We start from the raw sequence: 16,707 nt of genomic DNA, 5'->3' as shown, positions 1-16,707 counted from the left end.
TATCATTGTTTTTGCTTTTCAATTTTTGTTGAGAAATCCCCAGCATATCTTTATATTGTATTTTGAGTTGTGTTTTTGTAAATGTGCCAGTTTTACATTTATTTCAACATCACACCTTATACTCACCACACCACCACACCGACTTGTATGAACTGTTGTTCAGGTTTTTCTTTACATGCATAAATTTGCATTTGAAACCTATTGTTTTTGCATTTAGTGTGTGACTGAATGTGACTATTTCACAGACAGTTTTCAAGCTTGTACAGTCAACTGCACAATAACATTTTTCTCTCTCCTGTATTTCTACTTTAGATTATTTCATCAAAAAATAAAAGCAGACTTCTGGACCATTCAGATTATAAAAAAAAAAAATCTATATATCTATTTATCAAAACAGATTTGAGTACATCATCTCATCCAACACATGTGGGGTTGAGTCATCACTCCAGATCTAGCAGAGAGGCAGTACACTTCCTTTTCCATGACATCATGAGAGCTAAAAAGATCATGGTTGTTTTACATTCATTTTTTAAATGCACACATTAAAAAGACAATCACAATGCAGAAAATTATCTCTATATTCTCATCCCTTGAGAGACTCAACAAACATCCTGAATTATGTGAGGAAACTCAACACACTTTCATCCTTCATGACCGAAGTGATCTACTGATGGAAAAATTGTTTGTATGACAACAGATCCAGTGAGTGTTGGCCTGGTGGTAATGTGTCCACCTAGGAAGCAACAGAATCTGAGTGCACTGGTTCAAATCCAACAGTCGCCAGTATTTTCTGCCTGTCCACTACACCCTGAGTGGTGGTCTGGATGCTAGTCATATGGATAAGATGATAAACTGAGGTCCTGTGCATGCAATTTGCACAAGTAAAAGAACCCACAGCAACTAAAGGGTTGTCACTGGCAAAATTCTGTAGAGAAATCCACTTCAATAGGAAAACAAAAAACAAATAACATTGCATGCAGAAAAAATACAGAAAATGGGTGGTGCTCTCAGTGTAGAGAGCCGCCTGAATTTCACACAGAGAAATCTGTTATGTCAAAAGAATGATACAATAAAATCATACATCCTTGACAGTGGAACAGAGATAAAATATGATCCCACTGCTGACACAGACATGTCATACACATCCAAACAAGACTGTGTTATCAGCAAGCAGGTGTTGCACAATAAAGCTGACCACATGTTCCACTCATGCACAGGGAACCGCTGTCTCTTGACAATATCATAACACAAGTATAATTACTGAATCTATGTCAGGGTCAGGATTCTTCAAAATAAAACGAAAACAGAAATGGAAAAAAAAAAAAAAAAATCATTAACAGAAATGCTCCAAAATAACAAATACGTTGTCATCCTCACCTGTTTTGACTTAACAAAAATTTGTTTTCCTTATCAAATTGCATTCAGAAAGAAAGAGGCAAAGTACAAAATGCCATCTTCAGACAAAAGTGTGGATCTCTGCAAAGAAAGAACGTGATTCTCTGCAGTTTGTGGCACTTTAACATGGATGTGATGGATGACAGTCACTACACTGAAGACACCTACTACCGTTTTGTTGCAGAAGTTACCTTGGTCTTCCAGTACACATTCTTCAACACCACAGCGTCAATGGACACAGACAGGTGTTTTGTAGAAGTGACTTCGTTGAAGCTTTTCCCTCCGGAATTATACCTATACAAACAGAAACAAGAGGCAAAACCTTCATGGCTCAGGTTTGATTCCTCATGAACAGCAACAACAAAACTGAAAACACCATCTTAAGCAACCTACATTGATCAGCATTTCATTGTTTTACATTCATAATATAGCTCTATTTAAGTTTCAAACTTGCCATGTCTTCATCATATTTCTGGCTTCAATAAATGGAACACAAACTCCAAATGCATATTCCAGCATAAAATATGTAACAATCACTCTAAACAAGTCCAGTTCTTTTGACAAAATTATGATCAGCAGATCACATGTGTTCTCCAACTCTGAACATTTTTATCATGGTGTGGTCTTCTCCATGACTGAAAGTCAGGATGATCTGTGAGATGTGCACTCTACTGAGTAATATCCTGACCTTTTGAAACCTTTCTTTGCACTATGTCTTCAGCAAGAATGCCCAAATAATGACTATTCATTGCTAGAATCTGTGAAAACACATGCGCACCTTCAAAAACTACCAATTTCCTCCTCTAATGATCACCATAGTATGCCTCTCACTGACGTAAGTCTATTCAGAAACAGGAAAAATTCTGTGAAATTCTTCTGATCACATCAGAAGTGCATGTGTTCTGCAGTGATGAACTCTTGACTGAAAGATCTGTTGATTTAGATGGTTTTTTAGATGACAATTCTGTTGAAATGTGCTTTCATTAAGACTGCAATATGGCAAATGAACAGAGAAAAAAAGTCCTGAATATTGCATACAGATGTCTGAGACTAGAATCCAAGTATAAGGATAGCTGTCTGTCTAAAATGACATGCCAGTGGTCAGATGACCAATACATTATCATGAAGCAGACATAATGTGCTGGACAACTTTTGTCTGTACAAACATGCAAACAAGTGAAATTATGGTGCTTAGAGCCTCGCCGACCACTAAGGCCATCTCAAGGCTATCGCCGCATCAATAACTACTACAAGGATAAAAAAACAACCAATTAAAACGAGTCACCACTTCAAACTTTCCACTCCAAAGTTAAAAAAAACTTCCATAGTTTAAAACCTTCAAATCTGGTTAAAAATGTTCACTTCTTTTAAGAAGTCCATCAGCGCCCACGGAGGGACATCACGAAACAAAGTCTTCAAAGAAACCGCCGTGTAATGTCTGCGTCTAACGTCATGCAGATCCCAACAATCAAGGAGCACGTGTTTCATGGTGAGAGGCTCGTCACAGGGAATGCATCGAGGGGCCTCTTCCCCCTTCAACAAGTAAGAATGAGTAAAAAAAAGTGTGCCCCGTACGCAGTCTGCACAGCACAGACTCCTCCTTTCTGTTCTTCACCCCCGAAGGGAGGGTCTCTTTTAGGTCTGGACGGATCTGGAAGAGCTTGTTGTCCGTCTGGGTGTTCCACTCCTCTTGCCAAAGATCCTTAACGTAAGTGTTCACCTTCCGCTTCATGTCTGTATATGGTACAAAGGATCTGGATAATTCTTTCTTTACAGCGTTCCTGGCCAGCAGGTCCGCCCTTTCGTTACCACGAATGCCAACATGTCCGGGAACCCAGGCCAACAAAACCTCGTATCCTTTCTTCGTTGCGAGAGTAAAATCTTCATAAAATTCCAGCAGTTTGGGATGAGTGATATTCCTGCAGGCGATCGCCTCCAGGGCTGACAAGGAGTCGGAAAAGATCATGAATCTCTTTTGTTTTGAAGAGAGAACCATTTTTACCGCCAGAACCAGTGCGGTCAGTTCCGCAGTGTACACCGAGCTGTCAGACAGGATGTGTTCCGTTGAGGGCCGGTCAGGAAAGGCGGGACAGAACGCAGATGCAGCGACTCCGTCCTCTGACTTGGAACCGTCAGTGAAGATACTTTGAAAAGTTTGGAATTTGTGGCAGAGTTCCGAAAAGTAAGTTCTGTAGGCCAGAGAACTGGTGGTGTCTTTCCGGTATGAGGCCAGATCGAATCGGACCTCAGGTGTTGTAAAGGTCCACGGAGGGCTGTCAGGGAACTTAGAGAAATCTGAGATGCCACCGACATCCAGATTGGCATTTTCTAAGCGCGGCTGAATGTGGAGTCTGAGAGGAGGTATGCAGTTTGGGTTGTCTGTAAATTTCTTATTGAAAGGGTTGTTGAATACAGCGTCATAAGCAGGGTTTGTAGGTTCAGAAAACAATTTCAAATAATAATTCAGGGTCAGCTTCAGTCTGCGGTTGGAAAGAGGCGGTTCCCCCGCCTCTGCGTACAGGCTGGTCACAGGGGTGGTGCGGAAAGCACCTAAGCTGAGACGGAGCCCTTGGTGGTGTACAGGGTCCAACAGTTTCAGGCAGGACGGTCTGGCCGAGCCGTATACTACACTTCCATAATCCAGTTTGGACCAGACCAGGGCTCTGCACAGGTGCAAGAGAGTTCTCTTATCAGCACCCCAGTTCGTGTGTGCCACAACTCGGATGATGTTCAGGGCTTTTTGGCAAGATACTTTCAGCTGTTTAATATGGCTGACGAAGTTCAGCTTCTGATCAAAGACGACCCCTAAAAATTTGGCTTCCCTGACCGCCGGGATGGTGGATTTTCCCAGACGGATTTCAGGGTCCGGATAGAACTGGCGAAAATTATGAAAATGGATGCATTCAGTTTTGGAGGACGAAAATGTGAAGCCATTCTCCTCTGCCCAACACTGGATTTTGTTGACGCAGAGCTGAAGCCGTCGCTGGATGCTGACATACGTGCTGCCAGTTGCATACAAGGCGAAATCATCCACAAACAGCGAGCTGTCCGATCCCTTCTGAACGGATTGAACGATGTCATTAATTTTGATGCTGAAAAGAGCCGGCGACAGGATGCTCCCTTGTGGGACACCCAGCTCCTGATCGTGAATGTCGGACAGGGTGGTGCCGACTCTCACCTGGAATTGTCTGTCTTGTAAAAAATTGTGGAGGAACTGAGGCAGGTGTCCTCAGAAGCCGAGCTTGTGCAAGTCTGAGAGAATACCAAATTTCCATGTGGTATCGTAAGCTTTCTCCAAGTAAAAAAATATGGCCACCACATGTTGTTTGTTTACAAAGGCATTTCTTACAGTGGTTTCCAGACGAACCAGATGGTCAACGGTAGAGCAATGCTTGCGGAAACTGCACTGTTCTTTCGCCAGAAGGCCGTCGGTCTCTAGTTTCCACATCAGTCTACTGCTGACCATCTTCTCCATCAGTTTGCAGATGCAGCTGGTCAGTGCTATTGGGCGGTAGTCGGAGGGGTTCGCGGGGTCTTTTCCCGGTTTCGGCAGCAGGATTATGAGGGCTTTCCGCCAGGAGGGTGGAAAAAAACCTGTGACCCAGATGTGGTTATAAACTTTAAGCAAGGTGTCCAGACAGGTTTGGGGAAGGTGCTTTAAGAGTTTATAATGGACCTCGTCCATTCCTGGACAGGAATCCGTACAGGTCTGAAGGGCAGATTTAAGTTCATTCATTGTGAAAGGAAGGTTGTAATTCTCTGTGTTGTCGGAAAAGAAGTTCCATGGTGTTTTTTCTGACAGGTTTTTGGTTTTAAGAAACCGAGCAGATTTGTTAGCAGATCTCGAGTTCTGTTCAATTGTGGAGGCAAGCAAATTGGTAACTGCTTTCTTCTCTGTGACCAAAGCGTCTGAAAGTTTAAGATGATGAAAGGTTGGGCATACGTTTTTGCCCTTAATTCTTTTTAAAACCCTCCACACTTTCTTCTTGGGTGTGTTGGAGGTTAAGGAAGAGCAAAAATCTCTCCATGACTTTCTCTGGCTCTTTTTAAAAACATACCTGGCTTTCGCCCTCAGCTGTTGATGGGTTCGAACGCAATCGGTCTCCGGTCTCCGAAAGACGCGTCGCTGCACTCTCTTCCGAGACTTACGGGCCTCCCGACATTCCGCGTTGAACCAGGGCATTCTTGGCACCTGCGGCTTGGAGGTAGACGATGGGACTGCTGCTTTGGCGCAATCTAAAACGATCCGAGTCAGAGTGTCAGCAGGGTCCTTGCTTTTCAATACTGTTTCTTCCTGCAGCTCCGCTCTTATCTTCGTGGTAAAAAACTCCAGGCTGCTTTGTCATAGTTCAGGCGGTCAGGCAGAGAGTCACCTTCTCCATCTGTGGGGCGGAGGACGACAGGAAAGTGGTCACTCCCGTGCAGATCGTCATGCACTTTCCACTCATAGTCCAGGACCAACGATGGATCGCAGACCGACAGATCTAAACACGAGAGCTTTCCAGAGGACAGATGAAGGTAAGTGGGAGACTTGTCGTTAAGACAGCACAAGTCCATGTCGGAAAGAAGGTTTTCCAAGAGAAGACCTCGGGCTGATGTCATCTCACTTCCCCAGAGCGGGGAGTGTCCACTGAAGTCGCCCAACAGTAAAAACAGACGTGGGAGCTGGTCGACCAGGTTCATGAGGTCCTGCCTCAGAACACGGACAGAAGGAGGAAGGTAGAGAGAGCAGACAGTGATGGTTTTCTCAAGTGTGACTCTGACTGCCACCGCCTGTAAAGGGGTGCTTAAAAGAACTGTACTGTATAAAAGGGACTTGTGAATAAAAAGAGCGACACCTCCCGTCAATCCCTCTTGCTTCGGTTGAGCGGGTTTAAAAACGGAGTTAAAACCAGAGAGAGATATAACCTTGCCATCTCTTTGCAGAGTCTCCTGCAGCGCCAGCACTGAAGGTTTCAAAGCACGACAAAGCAGCTGGAGTTCCTGGAAATTGGCGTAGAAACCCCGGATGTTCCAGTGGATCACTGCCATTAAAAAGGTTAAAAAAAAAATAAAGCAGCAGCCTATTCCATCGCTACCCCCTGCTCCTCTGCTTGCGGTGGCTCAAGGTCGGCCAGGATGGAGTACTTATTTTTAGAAATTAATTTTTCTGATTCCGACCAAGTCGGAATATCCACGACCTCGGCCCCTCCCGATCCCACCGAGGCCGCAACCCTCCCCTCCTTGAGTTTTGGAGGTACGGGGGGTTTCCGGCCACCTCCGCCAGCCCGAGGGCCAGGCAGACGAGAGGCGGGGCGAGGGGGGCGAGGGGGTGGGGTGGGGCGGGAGGCAGACAACGTGCCTCCGCCCGAGGTTTTCCGCTCCCGCCCAGCAGCCCCTGAGGACTGCCGCACAGGATGGAAAGGGGTGGACACGGCGCCTCCACCCAAGGCCAACGGTTCCAACGAGGTGGGTAAGTCATCCGTCTGCATCCCTGTGGACGTCATCTGGACCGCGACGTCCACCGTCCTGGGTCTGACGACAGAGGCGTAAGACGCCTTAGGCAACGTGGCCTCCACCTGTTTCTTTGCCTCAAAGGAGGATATCTTCTTTTCTGTCTTGACCTTCTGGATTTGTTTTTTTTTTTTCCAGGCGGGGCAGTCTTTCGATGAGGACGGGTGGCCATCTCCGCAGTTCGCACACCGGGCTGGACTGACGCAATCGCCCTGGTGCGCCGCCTTCGAACAGGTGCCACACACCTCTTCCTCCTTGCATCGGTCTCTCACGTGTCCAAATTTCTGGCATTTGAAACATCTTAGAGGGGACGGCACGTACAGGCTTACACTAACCATCAGGTATCCGACCCGAATGTCCTTGGGGACATCCGGGCAGCAGAAGGTGAGGAAGAAAGTGTTGGTCGGGACTCTGTCCGACCCCTTCCTCACCGTCACCCTGTACACGTCGGTCACTCCCTGAGAGGACAGCTCGCTCTTGATTTCAGCCTCAGACACACCTTTCAACTCCGGGCATCTGATGACCCCCTTTGAGCAGTTGAGACCTTTTTAAGGGGAATCCTTCACTGCCCTATCCACAAAAGTGGTCGCCTTGAGAAGGAGCTGTGTCTGCCTTTTTGACTCTGTCTGCACTAAAAATACTCCGCTCCTCAGCCTCTTGATGGATTTCAGCGATCCTGCCAGACACTGAAAGCCCTTCTGGATAGCGAAGGGGCTGAGAGCCGACAAGGGCTTGTCGTCATCAGCGCCCTCCATCACAAGCCACGATGGCCAAAATCCAGAGGTCTCAACAACCTCCGAATCTGAGTCTGAGTCGTCTGTTCCTTGTCGTCGTCTTTTTCCAAAGTTAGGGGGGTGTAACTGTTTGGATTTCATGTTGAAAAAAATGTAAATTCATCCCACCCTTACCCACCCACCATGGGGTCCAACTTAGGGGCCAGGGTCAAGGGAATACCAGTTTGACCCCTTCCAGGTTTTGGGAGGGATATACGACCAACAGCCTAGCTCCAACGTGTTCCCCCCCGATCATGCCCAGCTCCCGGGGTCAGAGAACCGAGCACTACGGGGGTTACCTTCGTTAGCCTCTAAACTGCCAGTCTTGACCCAGCCCCACGAAGGGGTAGCCGACTGACACACACGGGCCAATGTGTGCCGCCTGTCTCAGGAGAGGTCCGAGCCAAAAGGATGTGTTGAGAGCAGCGTGCTCTCTCAATCCCCAGGATCTCATTCCCCTCCATCACAGGTCGCGCCGCACGGCAAACACGGCGGGCCTGAAGAAGGCCGCAGAGAAAAAAGAATGTGGAAAAGAAGGCTTGATGGGGAGCTGAGGACAGAAAAGAGGCAGTAAAAAGAAGAATAGAGAATAGCGAAAGGGACAGTGGGTCACGCTTAGTTTGGGCCTCACTCACGACCTGTTCGGCATGGGAAGCCCTATCAGGGGCATCAGTACAAAAACCACCACTTATTCAGCCCTAACAGCTACGATGGCTATGTAGGCTGTCAATTAAGACCTGGGACCAGAGCAGCAAAACCCCAAGAAGCACTGATGCCCCCACCGACATAGCTCGCTCGATCACTGGCCACTAAGCCTCCCGACCACGACAAGGTAGTGACCCTCCCGGGAGAGGGTCAAGAGAACACCAGCCTGACCCCCTCCAGGTTTCGGAAGGATGCAAACAAGTATGCATGGATAAACAGACACATACAAATTAATTGTGAATAATACACCATTGCTTATAAATGTCTTCACTAAAATTTCTGGACAAAGTCACAAAAAGTTATTCAGCTAAAGCACTAGCATCGTCCATCACTTACTTATAAAATCTTTCCACCATTTCACTGCAAAGTTGGCGAGGTCCCACTCCCATAATCTTACAGGCTTCCTCAGTGTCTGGGTCAAAGGAGAACAGTCCACGGTACTGACAGCCGTGGTCTCGAAACAAAATGAGGAAGTGCTTGGCAGTTGACCTGGCTATTTCCTGTCACACACACACAAACTGCACAAAGTAGAATGCAAAAAGTAAAGAAAAGTAGAATGACAATTTCAGATAAGAAATATCAGGGATGCATGGAAGGGGTTGAAAAACACTTAGGCAAAAATGAAAAGCACTTAGTTCAATGATTGATGAGGAAGACAACATGTGTTTGCCAATTCTCTCAATATTTTTTTTCTCTCAATACATTTTTTTTCTCACAATAATTCTTATTGCAGGTTTGAGTGGGATGATCTAGAAGATAACCTGTCTGATGCAGTCAGATCTAAAGGAAAAGGTGGGGAGATAGTTCAGCCGATACTGAGATTGATGTAATCTTGTAGATATATTGTTTAAATGTTTGAACATAAGAAAAGCAGCTGGCCCAGATCATATTAGTGGAAAATTTCTTACATGTTGTGCCTCTCAACTGTGTAAGGTTTTTAGTATGTTGTTTGCTTGTACTGTCTCCTTTTTTGAAAAACACCCCCCCCCCCTTCCCACACACACCGACCGAAAAAACAACCACCATCAAAAAACAAAATCAAAAACAAAAAACATTTAAAAAAAACTGCTACTATCTGCCCTGTACCAAAGAAAAAGAATTCTTCTGAGCCTAATGACTACAGACCTGTTGCTTCAACAGGTGTCAATCAGCTGATTCTGTTGATCACCAGCAGTCTCCATCAGTCTGCTTTGTTCACGCTATTTGTTCAACTCATGTGCTACATTCACTGGCACCTCTAGCATTTTCTGTTCCCTTTTTTTGTCCTTGTTTTTGAATACCCAGACAACACTTATCTCCAAGATCTTTTTAGTTTTAACTGTCTACTTACAGGAGGTTGACACATTCACCACTTGGTGCAGAAATAATTATCTGGATTTAAATGTTAAAAAGACACAAGAAATGGTATATTATTGATTTTCACAGGAACCCAACTGCAGTCTCTGATTTATTTACTGATGGCATGAAAGTGGAACACACATGGGTACTATTTTTACACAAGTTGACATTCTGCACCAACACTGAAGCAATACAAAAAAAAATGTCAGTCAAGATTTTCCTGTCTGCCGAAGCTTCGTTCCCTGAATGTGAACAGATTTGCCCCGTTTTTTGGGTTTTTTTTTTTTTTAAACAGATGTTTTATTGAATCTGTTCTTACCTTTGATCTTGTGTGATGGTACAGTGTATTTTGTGTGATGAGTAGATGTGTTCTTGACAGAGTGGCAAAAATGTGTGGGAAAGTGGTGGGTGAAAAACAAAAGCATCTGGCTCAGTTGTATGAATGTTGTGTTTTGAGCAAAGTGAGAGGGATTCTAATGGACACTATTCATGTAGTTTATGTCTGCAGACATTTTTGTATGCCAGTGCAATCCACTATCAGAACAAAATCCAGCTTTATTCCAAAATCCATCAAGCTGATGAACAAAAGATGAAGTGTTTTGGTGTGCGCATGGAATGTGTGTGTATCTGTGCAAAAGCAAATTGTGTATGTGTGCATGTGTATCTGTGCAAAAGCAAATTGTCCGTGCATGCGTGCGTGCGTGTGTTACGGCAGAAATTTATATGAATGCAGTGAACTTAAAATGTTTGGATTTTAGATCATCTTCAGCATCTAACATTGCACTACAGTGTGTTCAGTTGAAGTGAAACCTATATTACAAATAAAGGAAATGATTCTGAAGCTGATTTCATCACTTACACTGTTGCTGAAACAGGTACAGACTGTTGTCATAATTTGATTTGCTTACTGTGCAGTGGAAAGTGGAAAATATATATGATCATTGAACTATTTCATTGGGTATGCGTGCATTGTATTTTGTATTTATCATTTATGCATACTCCTTGTGTCTGTGCATGTATATGGGTGCATGTCTTGGATGTGCGATTATTAAATCAAATATTTGATTGATGTGGTCATTGTATTTTGCATTCGATTATCTTGTGTATGTTTACTTCCCTTTATTTTCTGTTTTGTATAGTCTGAATCACTGGGCATGGCAAAGCTCTGGGTAGGTGTTCTTGTTTGGTGGGGGCATGGTCCAACTCTGTGTTGTTCTAAAGAGGAAATGCATTTGTCACCTTTTTGTTGGTGGGTGTGTTGGCAGGTTGTCTCTTGGATATAGTGGAGTATTCTTGTATTTTATATTTTGCTTACATACAAAATATGCGCGATTCTCCAAAGGTGGGTGCCACTTCACGCTCTTACAAACTATCTCACATTTCTTTGTCACAAAGTCTATACCTATTCACGTTCGGTTGAAGTGCAATGTAAAATGATTGAGAAATAAAAATTTTTAAAGCATGGCAAGAACAAAAATGTTTTTGAGGTGTGTCTGAAGTGTTTTAGCAAAAATGTTGATCAGATGTGTGACATGCAGACAGTGTAAAAATTATCAATTGTGATCATTGTATATCATTGTATGTGGCAGAACCGAAGAAAGGGGCTTTGAAATCAAGAGAAGCAATGCTGAATGCAGGACGAAAAAAGACAAAAAGGAAGAAAACTAAAATCTTTTCCTTCTTCCTTTTCAGCAACCACAATCATCATTTGTATTATTCTGTCACTCAAAAAGGAGGAGTCTGGCAAAAAAACACAAAAAAACATGATCATTCAGCACCCCCAGTTTAGCCATGGGAGGGTGAAAAAAAAACAAAAACAAAAAAAAACTGCTGCCCTATTGAAGTTTGGAGGCCCTTGATGGTTTTGGACCGCACTACATTTTGTATTGTATTGTATTGTATTGTATTGTATTGTATTGTATTGTATTTGTATTGTATTGTATTGTAATACTCTTTTTGTCACAGCAGATTTCTCTGTGTGAAATTCGGGCTGCTCTCCCCAGGGAGAGCACGTCGCTACACTGAGAGCGCCACCCATTTTTTTGTATTTTTTCCTGCGTGCATTTTTTTTTTTTTTTTTTATTTTTTTTTTTTAACTGTTTTTCCTATTGAAGAGGATTTTTCTACAGAATTTTGCCAGGGTCAACCCTTTTGTTGCCGTGGGTTCTTTTACGTATGCTAAGTGCATGCTGCACACAGGACCTCAGTTTATCGTTACATCTGAATGACTAGCGTCCAGACCACCACTCAAGGTCTAGTGGAGAGGGAGAAAATACTGGTGACTGTGCAGTGATTTGAACCAGTGTGCTCAGATTCCTAGGCGGAAACCCTACCTCTAGGCCATCACTCCATTTTCTGGTAAATTGTTCCAATCCCTGGTGGTCCTTGGGAGGAACAAAAACTGTAGGTACTGAGTTCGACACTGTGGGAGCTTGAACTGCTGGCTATGATCGCGTCGCTGCCATGGTTTAGCAGTAACTAACCTGCCCTTGATGTAGTCAGTGTGGACCAGACTGTGGTAGATTTTGTAAAACACGGCAAGGCGTGCTGTCCGTCTCCTGTCATAAAGACAAGGCTACTTGAGATCCTCTATCATGTAGCTGGAGGTGTGTATGTAGCGCCTCATTACGAAGTGGGCTGCTGTCTGCTGGATGGTCTCAAGTCTGTCAATGTTCTACTGAGTATGAGGATCCCAGACTGCGCATGCATACTCTAGGATGGGATGTACATTTGTAGGCCATCTCTTTGATGCTTTTGGAGCCTATCTTCAGATTCCCTTTCAAAGCCCAGTCTTGTTGGCTTTTTGCACAAGGCTTTAACTCATTGGAGATGCGCCGGCACTTTGGCGCCAGCGCTCAGAACGATGTGCCGTAGTGTAGGATTCGGTGGATTGCGGAATTTTTTTTCATACACTCAGCAGCGTTCAATTAAAGGGAAACTAATCAGGCTGTCTTAAGAGATCAGTCAAGGAAAAACTTAGTTACTTCCTCTTGACCGTTAACAGCGTGAAAGGCTTTTTTTCTAGACTTTTCTGGACTGGGTCAGAGGTCGATCTTTACATAACCAAAATGGCAGCGAGACAAATGTACTCCCTGTGTGAGGCTGTTGAAAATGTGACAGGAGAAGGATCAGACATTGAACATGACCTCCTTGACACTGGTGATGAATTCTCTGATTTTTCTGATGATGATGACATTCACTTAGTACCAGATGATGATTTTGAAAGCAACGACGAAACTTTGCTGACTGACCCCTACGACGCTGAGACAGAAATCGACAGTGACACTAGTGATGGCCATCCTGCAAGACAAGATGACTTGATGACTGTAGATATTGACGATGAGGAACAAGAGTACATGTATGAGTGGGTAAAAGACCTGGGGTCCAATGCACCAATCGAGCCTGACCGTAGGCTAGCCTTGAGGCAAGGCTTTTGACTTTGTTGGCTTTAGCCTAAGTCGCCGCCAGTTTCTTATGCATGGACTCAGACACTGGTCGAGACAACGAAGTCAAAAGCCTGCCAGCCAGTGCAATGACGTCATGCATTCTTGTGTCTGGGATTCCCGGGCATCCCTCGGAATTTTGCGCTGTGCGCATGCCCGAGCACCGTTGCCTCTTTCCTGCGTGTTTTTGTTGTTGGTGCTTCATTCGCGTCGCAGATCATCACAATGGAAACAAAAAAGAAGCGCCCTAACTTCTCCGATTGTGAGACACATATCCTTTTGGAGGAGGTCGCTACAGAGCACGCATTGATAAATTCGCGTTTTCAGGCTGGCACCACTATTAAAAAAAAGAGAGCGGTCTGGCAGAAAATCGCGGATCGAGTCAACGCTGTTGGAGGCCACAACAGGGACGCTGACGCTTGTAAAAAGCGTTGGAAGGACCTCAAAGAGGCCTACAACAAGAAGAAGGTGGCCACAGGAACCGGGAGGACCACCACCTCCTCGAGTACCATTTGAGGAGTTACTCGATCAGCTCCTTGGGAGCTCATTTTTGAGAACTGGTGTAGACGGTGAGTTGCTTTTTTTTTTTAGTGTGTGTGTGTGTACTTTCTTTAAGTTTTACGTCTTTTCACAGGTAGGTGATATTAGACAAAGGGGCGGTGGATGGAAGTGAAATGTAAGTTGCGTGTGAATACATGCATGCATTTGAGCGAGCGTTTGCGTGTGTATATATAAGTGCATGTCTTTGTGTCAGTACAACTGTGTATAAATTAAATGTGTGTGTGTGTTTGTGTTGTGTGTGTGTGTGTGTGTGTGTGTGTGTGTGTGTAGAAGAAAGAATACATGTATTAATAATTAACAAGTAGAGTAAAAATAAAAATAATAATAAAGAACTAGCAGCAAACATTACAAAAACGAACCAATGCGATTTTCATAAGCGAATGTTTGTGTGTGTGTGTGTGTGTGAGTGCACGCGCGCATGTGTGTGTGTGTGGATGTGTGTTTCAGTGTGTGTGTATGTGTGTGTGACAATGTGACTGTATGTTTCTATAGTGTGTGTGTGTGTGTGTGTGTGTGTGTGTGTTTGTGCACGTGTACATGTGTTTGTGGTTGTGTGTGTCTGTGCGTGCGTGAGTATGTGTGTGTGAGTATGTGTGAAGAGTAAAGAATACATTTAAACATAAAATTAATAATTAACAAGAACAATATAAATAAAAACATATAAAAAGAATTAATAGCAAACATTACAAAAAGGAACCAATTCTACTATTCATAAGCATATGAATCGCCTTGAGAAATAGTGGAAATGAATGGACAATGCAGTCAGAGTTTTTAACAGTAAGTCTTTTTAATTGCTTCTTAAAATATTGACAATCAAAAAGTAAATGATATGTTGTAAAACATTGAGATTTACCACAGACACCCTTGAGACTTTTTTGAATTTTGAACAAAGTGCATTTAGTTTTACTCTGTAAAAACAAGAAGTAAAATCTTGTGTGTGTGTGTGTGTGTGTCACTGTGTGTGTCACTGTGTGTGTCACTGTGTGTGTGTGAGAGAGAGAGTGTGTGTGTGTGTTTGTGTGTGTATAACAAATAAGATTTGGCACCGATATTGGTATTATATCTCAGCATCTCACTGAAAGAATGATAGAAAAGGTTATTTATGTATTAATTAGCATCACTGCAATTTTCATGCACAGTTCATGCTGTTCAGTTTGTATTACTGTCAAAGGATCATGTCATGTGAAAAACTTCAAAAATCTACATTATACTTGAAAGATGAACAGTATGAAGTAAATTTTAAAGAGGCTTCAACTTGAAGGCATGTAAGCAGTTTGTGAAGGTTTGTGTAGATTGCTTTGGCCACTTTATTTTCCTTGGTCAGACACTTTTGCCCTGCAGACTTACTTTTACTTTTGCAAAGTAAACTTTTCATTTTTGCCATTTATGGGATAAGGCCTTACATTGAGCATTCAGTCACAGACGCTAATCAAACTAAAATTGCAACTGCTGTTATAACTTATAACTTATATGTGGATCTGTATGCTTGATTATGGTTTTCACACTCAACCATACAACACCCAGTTGGTCATGGCCATTCTATGATTAAGAGGGTTAATTTCAATTTATCCATTCATAGTGGTAAAATGTATCAACTTTTATGAAGTGACACCCAAACTTGAAACAAGGTCAAAGGAAAATGTGCCGAAATCTTTCATTAGATTACACTGAATATTATATACATTACATTGTTTTGCTGAGTCAATTACATTTCCACTAATTCAAGTCCTGAGTAGGCTGAAACTGAAAGCTCACTATAGGGCCTTATCTCATTGTTTGGAATAGTATTATTAAAAAAAAAAATGTTTTTTTCATTTTGAAAAAAAAAAAGATTTATTCAAAAATGGTTCTCTTCTTTGAAGGTGCTGATGAACTTGACACATACTCACAGGACCAAGCTGATAACACCGCTGGTAAGATACAGTTTAAAAATTATACTGGAATATCCTAGCCAATAATTGAATAAGCAACGACAGAAAGATAGAGCCTAACGACTGAACTCAGCTTCATGTCATTATCAAATTAAGTGGCCTAAAAAGTTGGGGGGTTTTAAAAGCTAGCTTTTTTTTCTTTTTTTCTTTTTTTTTCAACATGAAATGCGAGGCAATAGACAGCACTTCTTTAAGAATGTGTGCACGGGAGAGAGAGAGAGAGAGAGAGAGAGAGAGAGAGAGAGAGAGAGAGTACATTGTACTTAGTTTGAGCCTCATGTTGTATTACAGAATTTATTTTTTGTTTTACAGATGTATCTGTCATAGCTGTGTCATCAACTCCATTACCACCAGGCAAGTTATTTACAACACTTGACTAACACTCATGCCTGGGACATTCAGCTGATCAGCATGGTCAGCAGGGTGATCCATGCCCAATAGGGTGAAGTTAAAAAACACATACAAACATTATAATAATTTATACACCATTGCTAAAGCTTTTATACAAAACTGTGATGTTATGAAACAGTAATTTTCTACTTTTGCTGAGTAATTACCTTCATAAACTAATAAACCATGGTATATAGACAAGACAATTTTTGTGATTTTTCCATGAAATTACCTTTGAAGTATACATTTTTGGAAAGTAATTTGCATTTATATCTTTGTTCTTTGTGTTGTAATGTAGTGTAAACACATCAGGCATGATCTATTCTGTTGGTGCAAGCCATGTGTAAATATACTCTATTTTTTCTTTTACAGTGACAAAACAGCCATGCAGATCAGCTACGGTTACCTCTGCACAAGAAAGTTATGAAACAACTGTCCACAACATAAGTGTACCACTAGGTAAATATACCTCTTTTTTTACCTGACAGTAAAATTTTCTTCAGCATTGACCCTCTTGTGCATGAATGCCCTGTTGGTCATGATGTTTGCATGGCCAGCTGGGCATATGCATGAGACGTTTAATTCATTCTTGCAGTAATGTACAAATGGAACTGCTGACACTCAAGAAACTGCACAACTGAAGCTTCTACCTCCAATTAACATTTTTCTGGCATTCAT

At 42.9% G+C, this 16,707-nt stretch overlaps 2 protein-coding genes across 3 annotated transcripts in view; one reads left to right on the top strand and one right to left on the bottom strand.

Annotated features, from left to right (window-relative positions):
- Positions 1 to 533: 533 nt before the first annotated feature.
- The window catches only part of LOC143290762 (uncharacterized), a 120,732-nt gene continuing 104,558 nt past the window's right edge, over positions 534 to 16,707 (bottom strand). The window contains exons 9-10 of the mRNA XM_076600274.1: positions 8,703 to 8,866; positions 534 to 1,689 (exon numbers count right to left, since the gene is read on the bottom strand). Coding sequence (XP_076456389.1) covers positions 1,563 to 1,689; positions 8,703 to 8,866 — 291 coding nt within the window. The 3' untranslated portion in view covers positions 534 to 1,562. The remainder of the gene's footprint in view (positions 1,690 to 8,702; positions 8,867 to 16,707) is intronic.
- LOC143291177 (uncharacterized) overlaps positions 13,085 to 16,707 on the top strand; it is a 5,276-nt gene continuing 1,653 nt past the window's right edge. The window contains exons 1-3 of one of the 2 annotated variants that reach the window (XM_076600891.1): positions 15,552 to 15,621; positions 15,952 to 15,993; positions 16,402 to 16,488. In XM_076600891.1, the coding sequence (XP_076457006.1) occupies positions 15,552 to 15,621; positions 15,952 to 15,993; positions 16,402 to 16,488 (199 nt within the window). Of the gene's footprint in view, positions 13,717 to 15,551; positions 16,489 to 16,707 lie in introns of those variants that run through there. The other variant, XR_013056480.1, reaches the window with a different exon arrangement.

Source organism: Babylonia areolata, chromosome 16 (genome assembly GCF_041734735.1).
Source record: "Babylonia areolata isolate BAREFJ2019XMU chromosome 16, ASM4173473v1, whole genome shotgun sequence".
In the NCBI taxonomy this organism is placed as follows: domain Eukaryota; kingdom Metazoa; phylum Mollusca; class Gastropoda; order Neogastropoda; family Buccinidae; genus Babylonia; species Babylonia areolata.
Note: the sequence above shows the minus strand (reverse complement) of the source record. Positions and strands in the feature narration are given on the sequence as shown.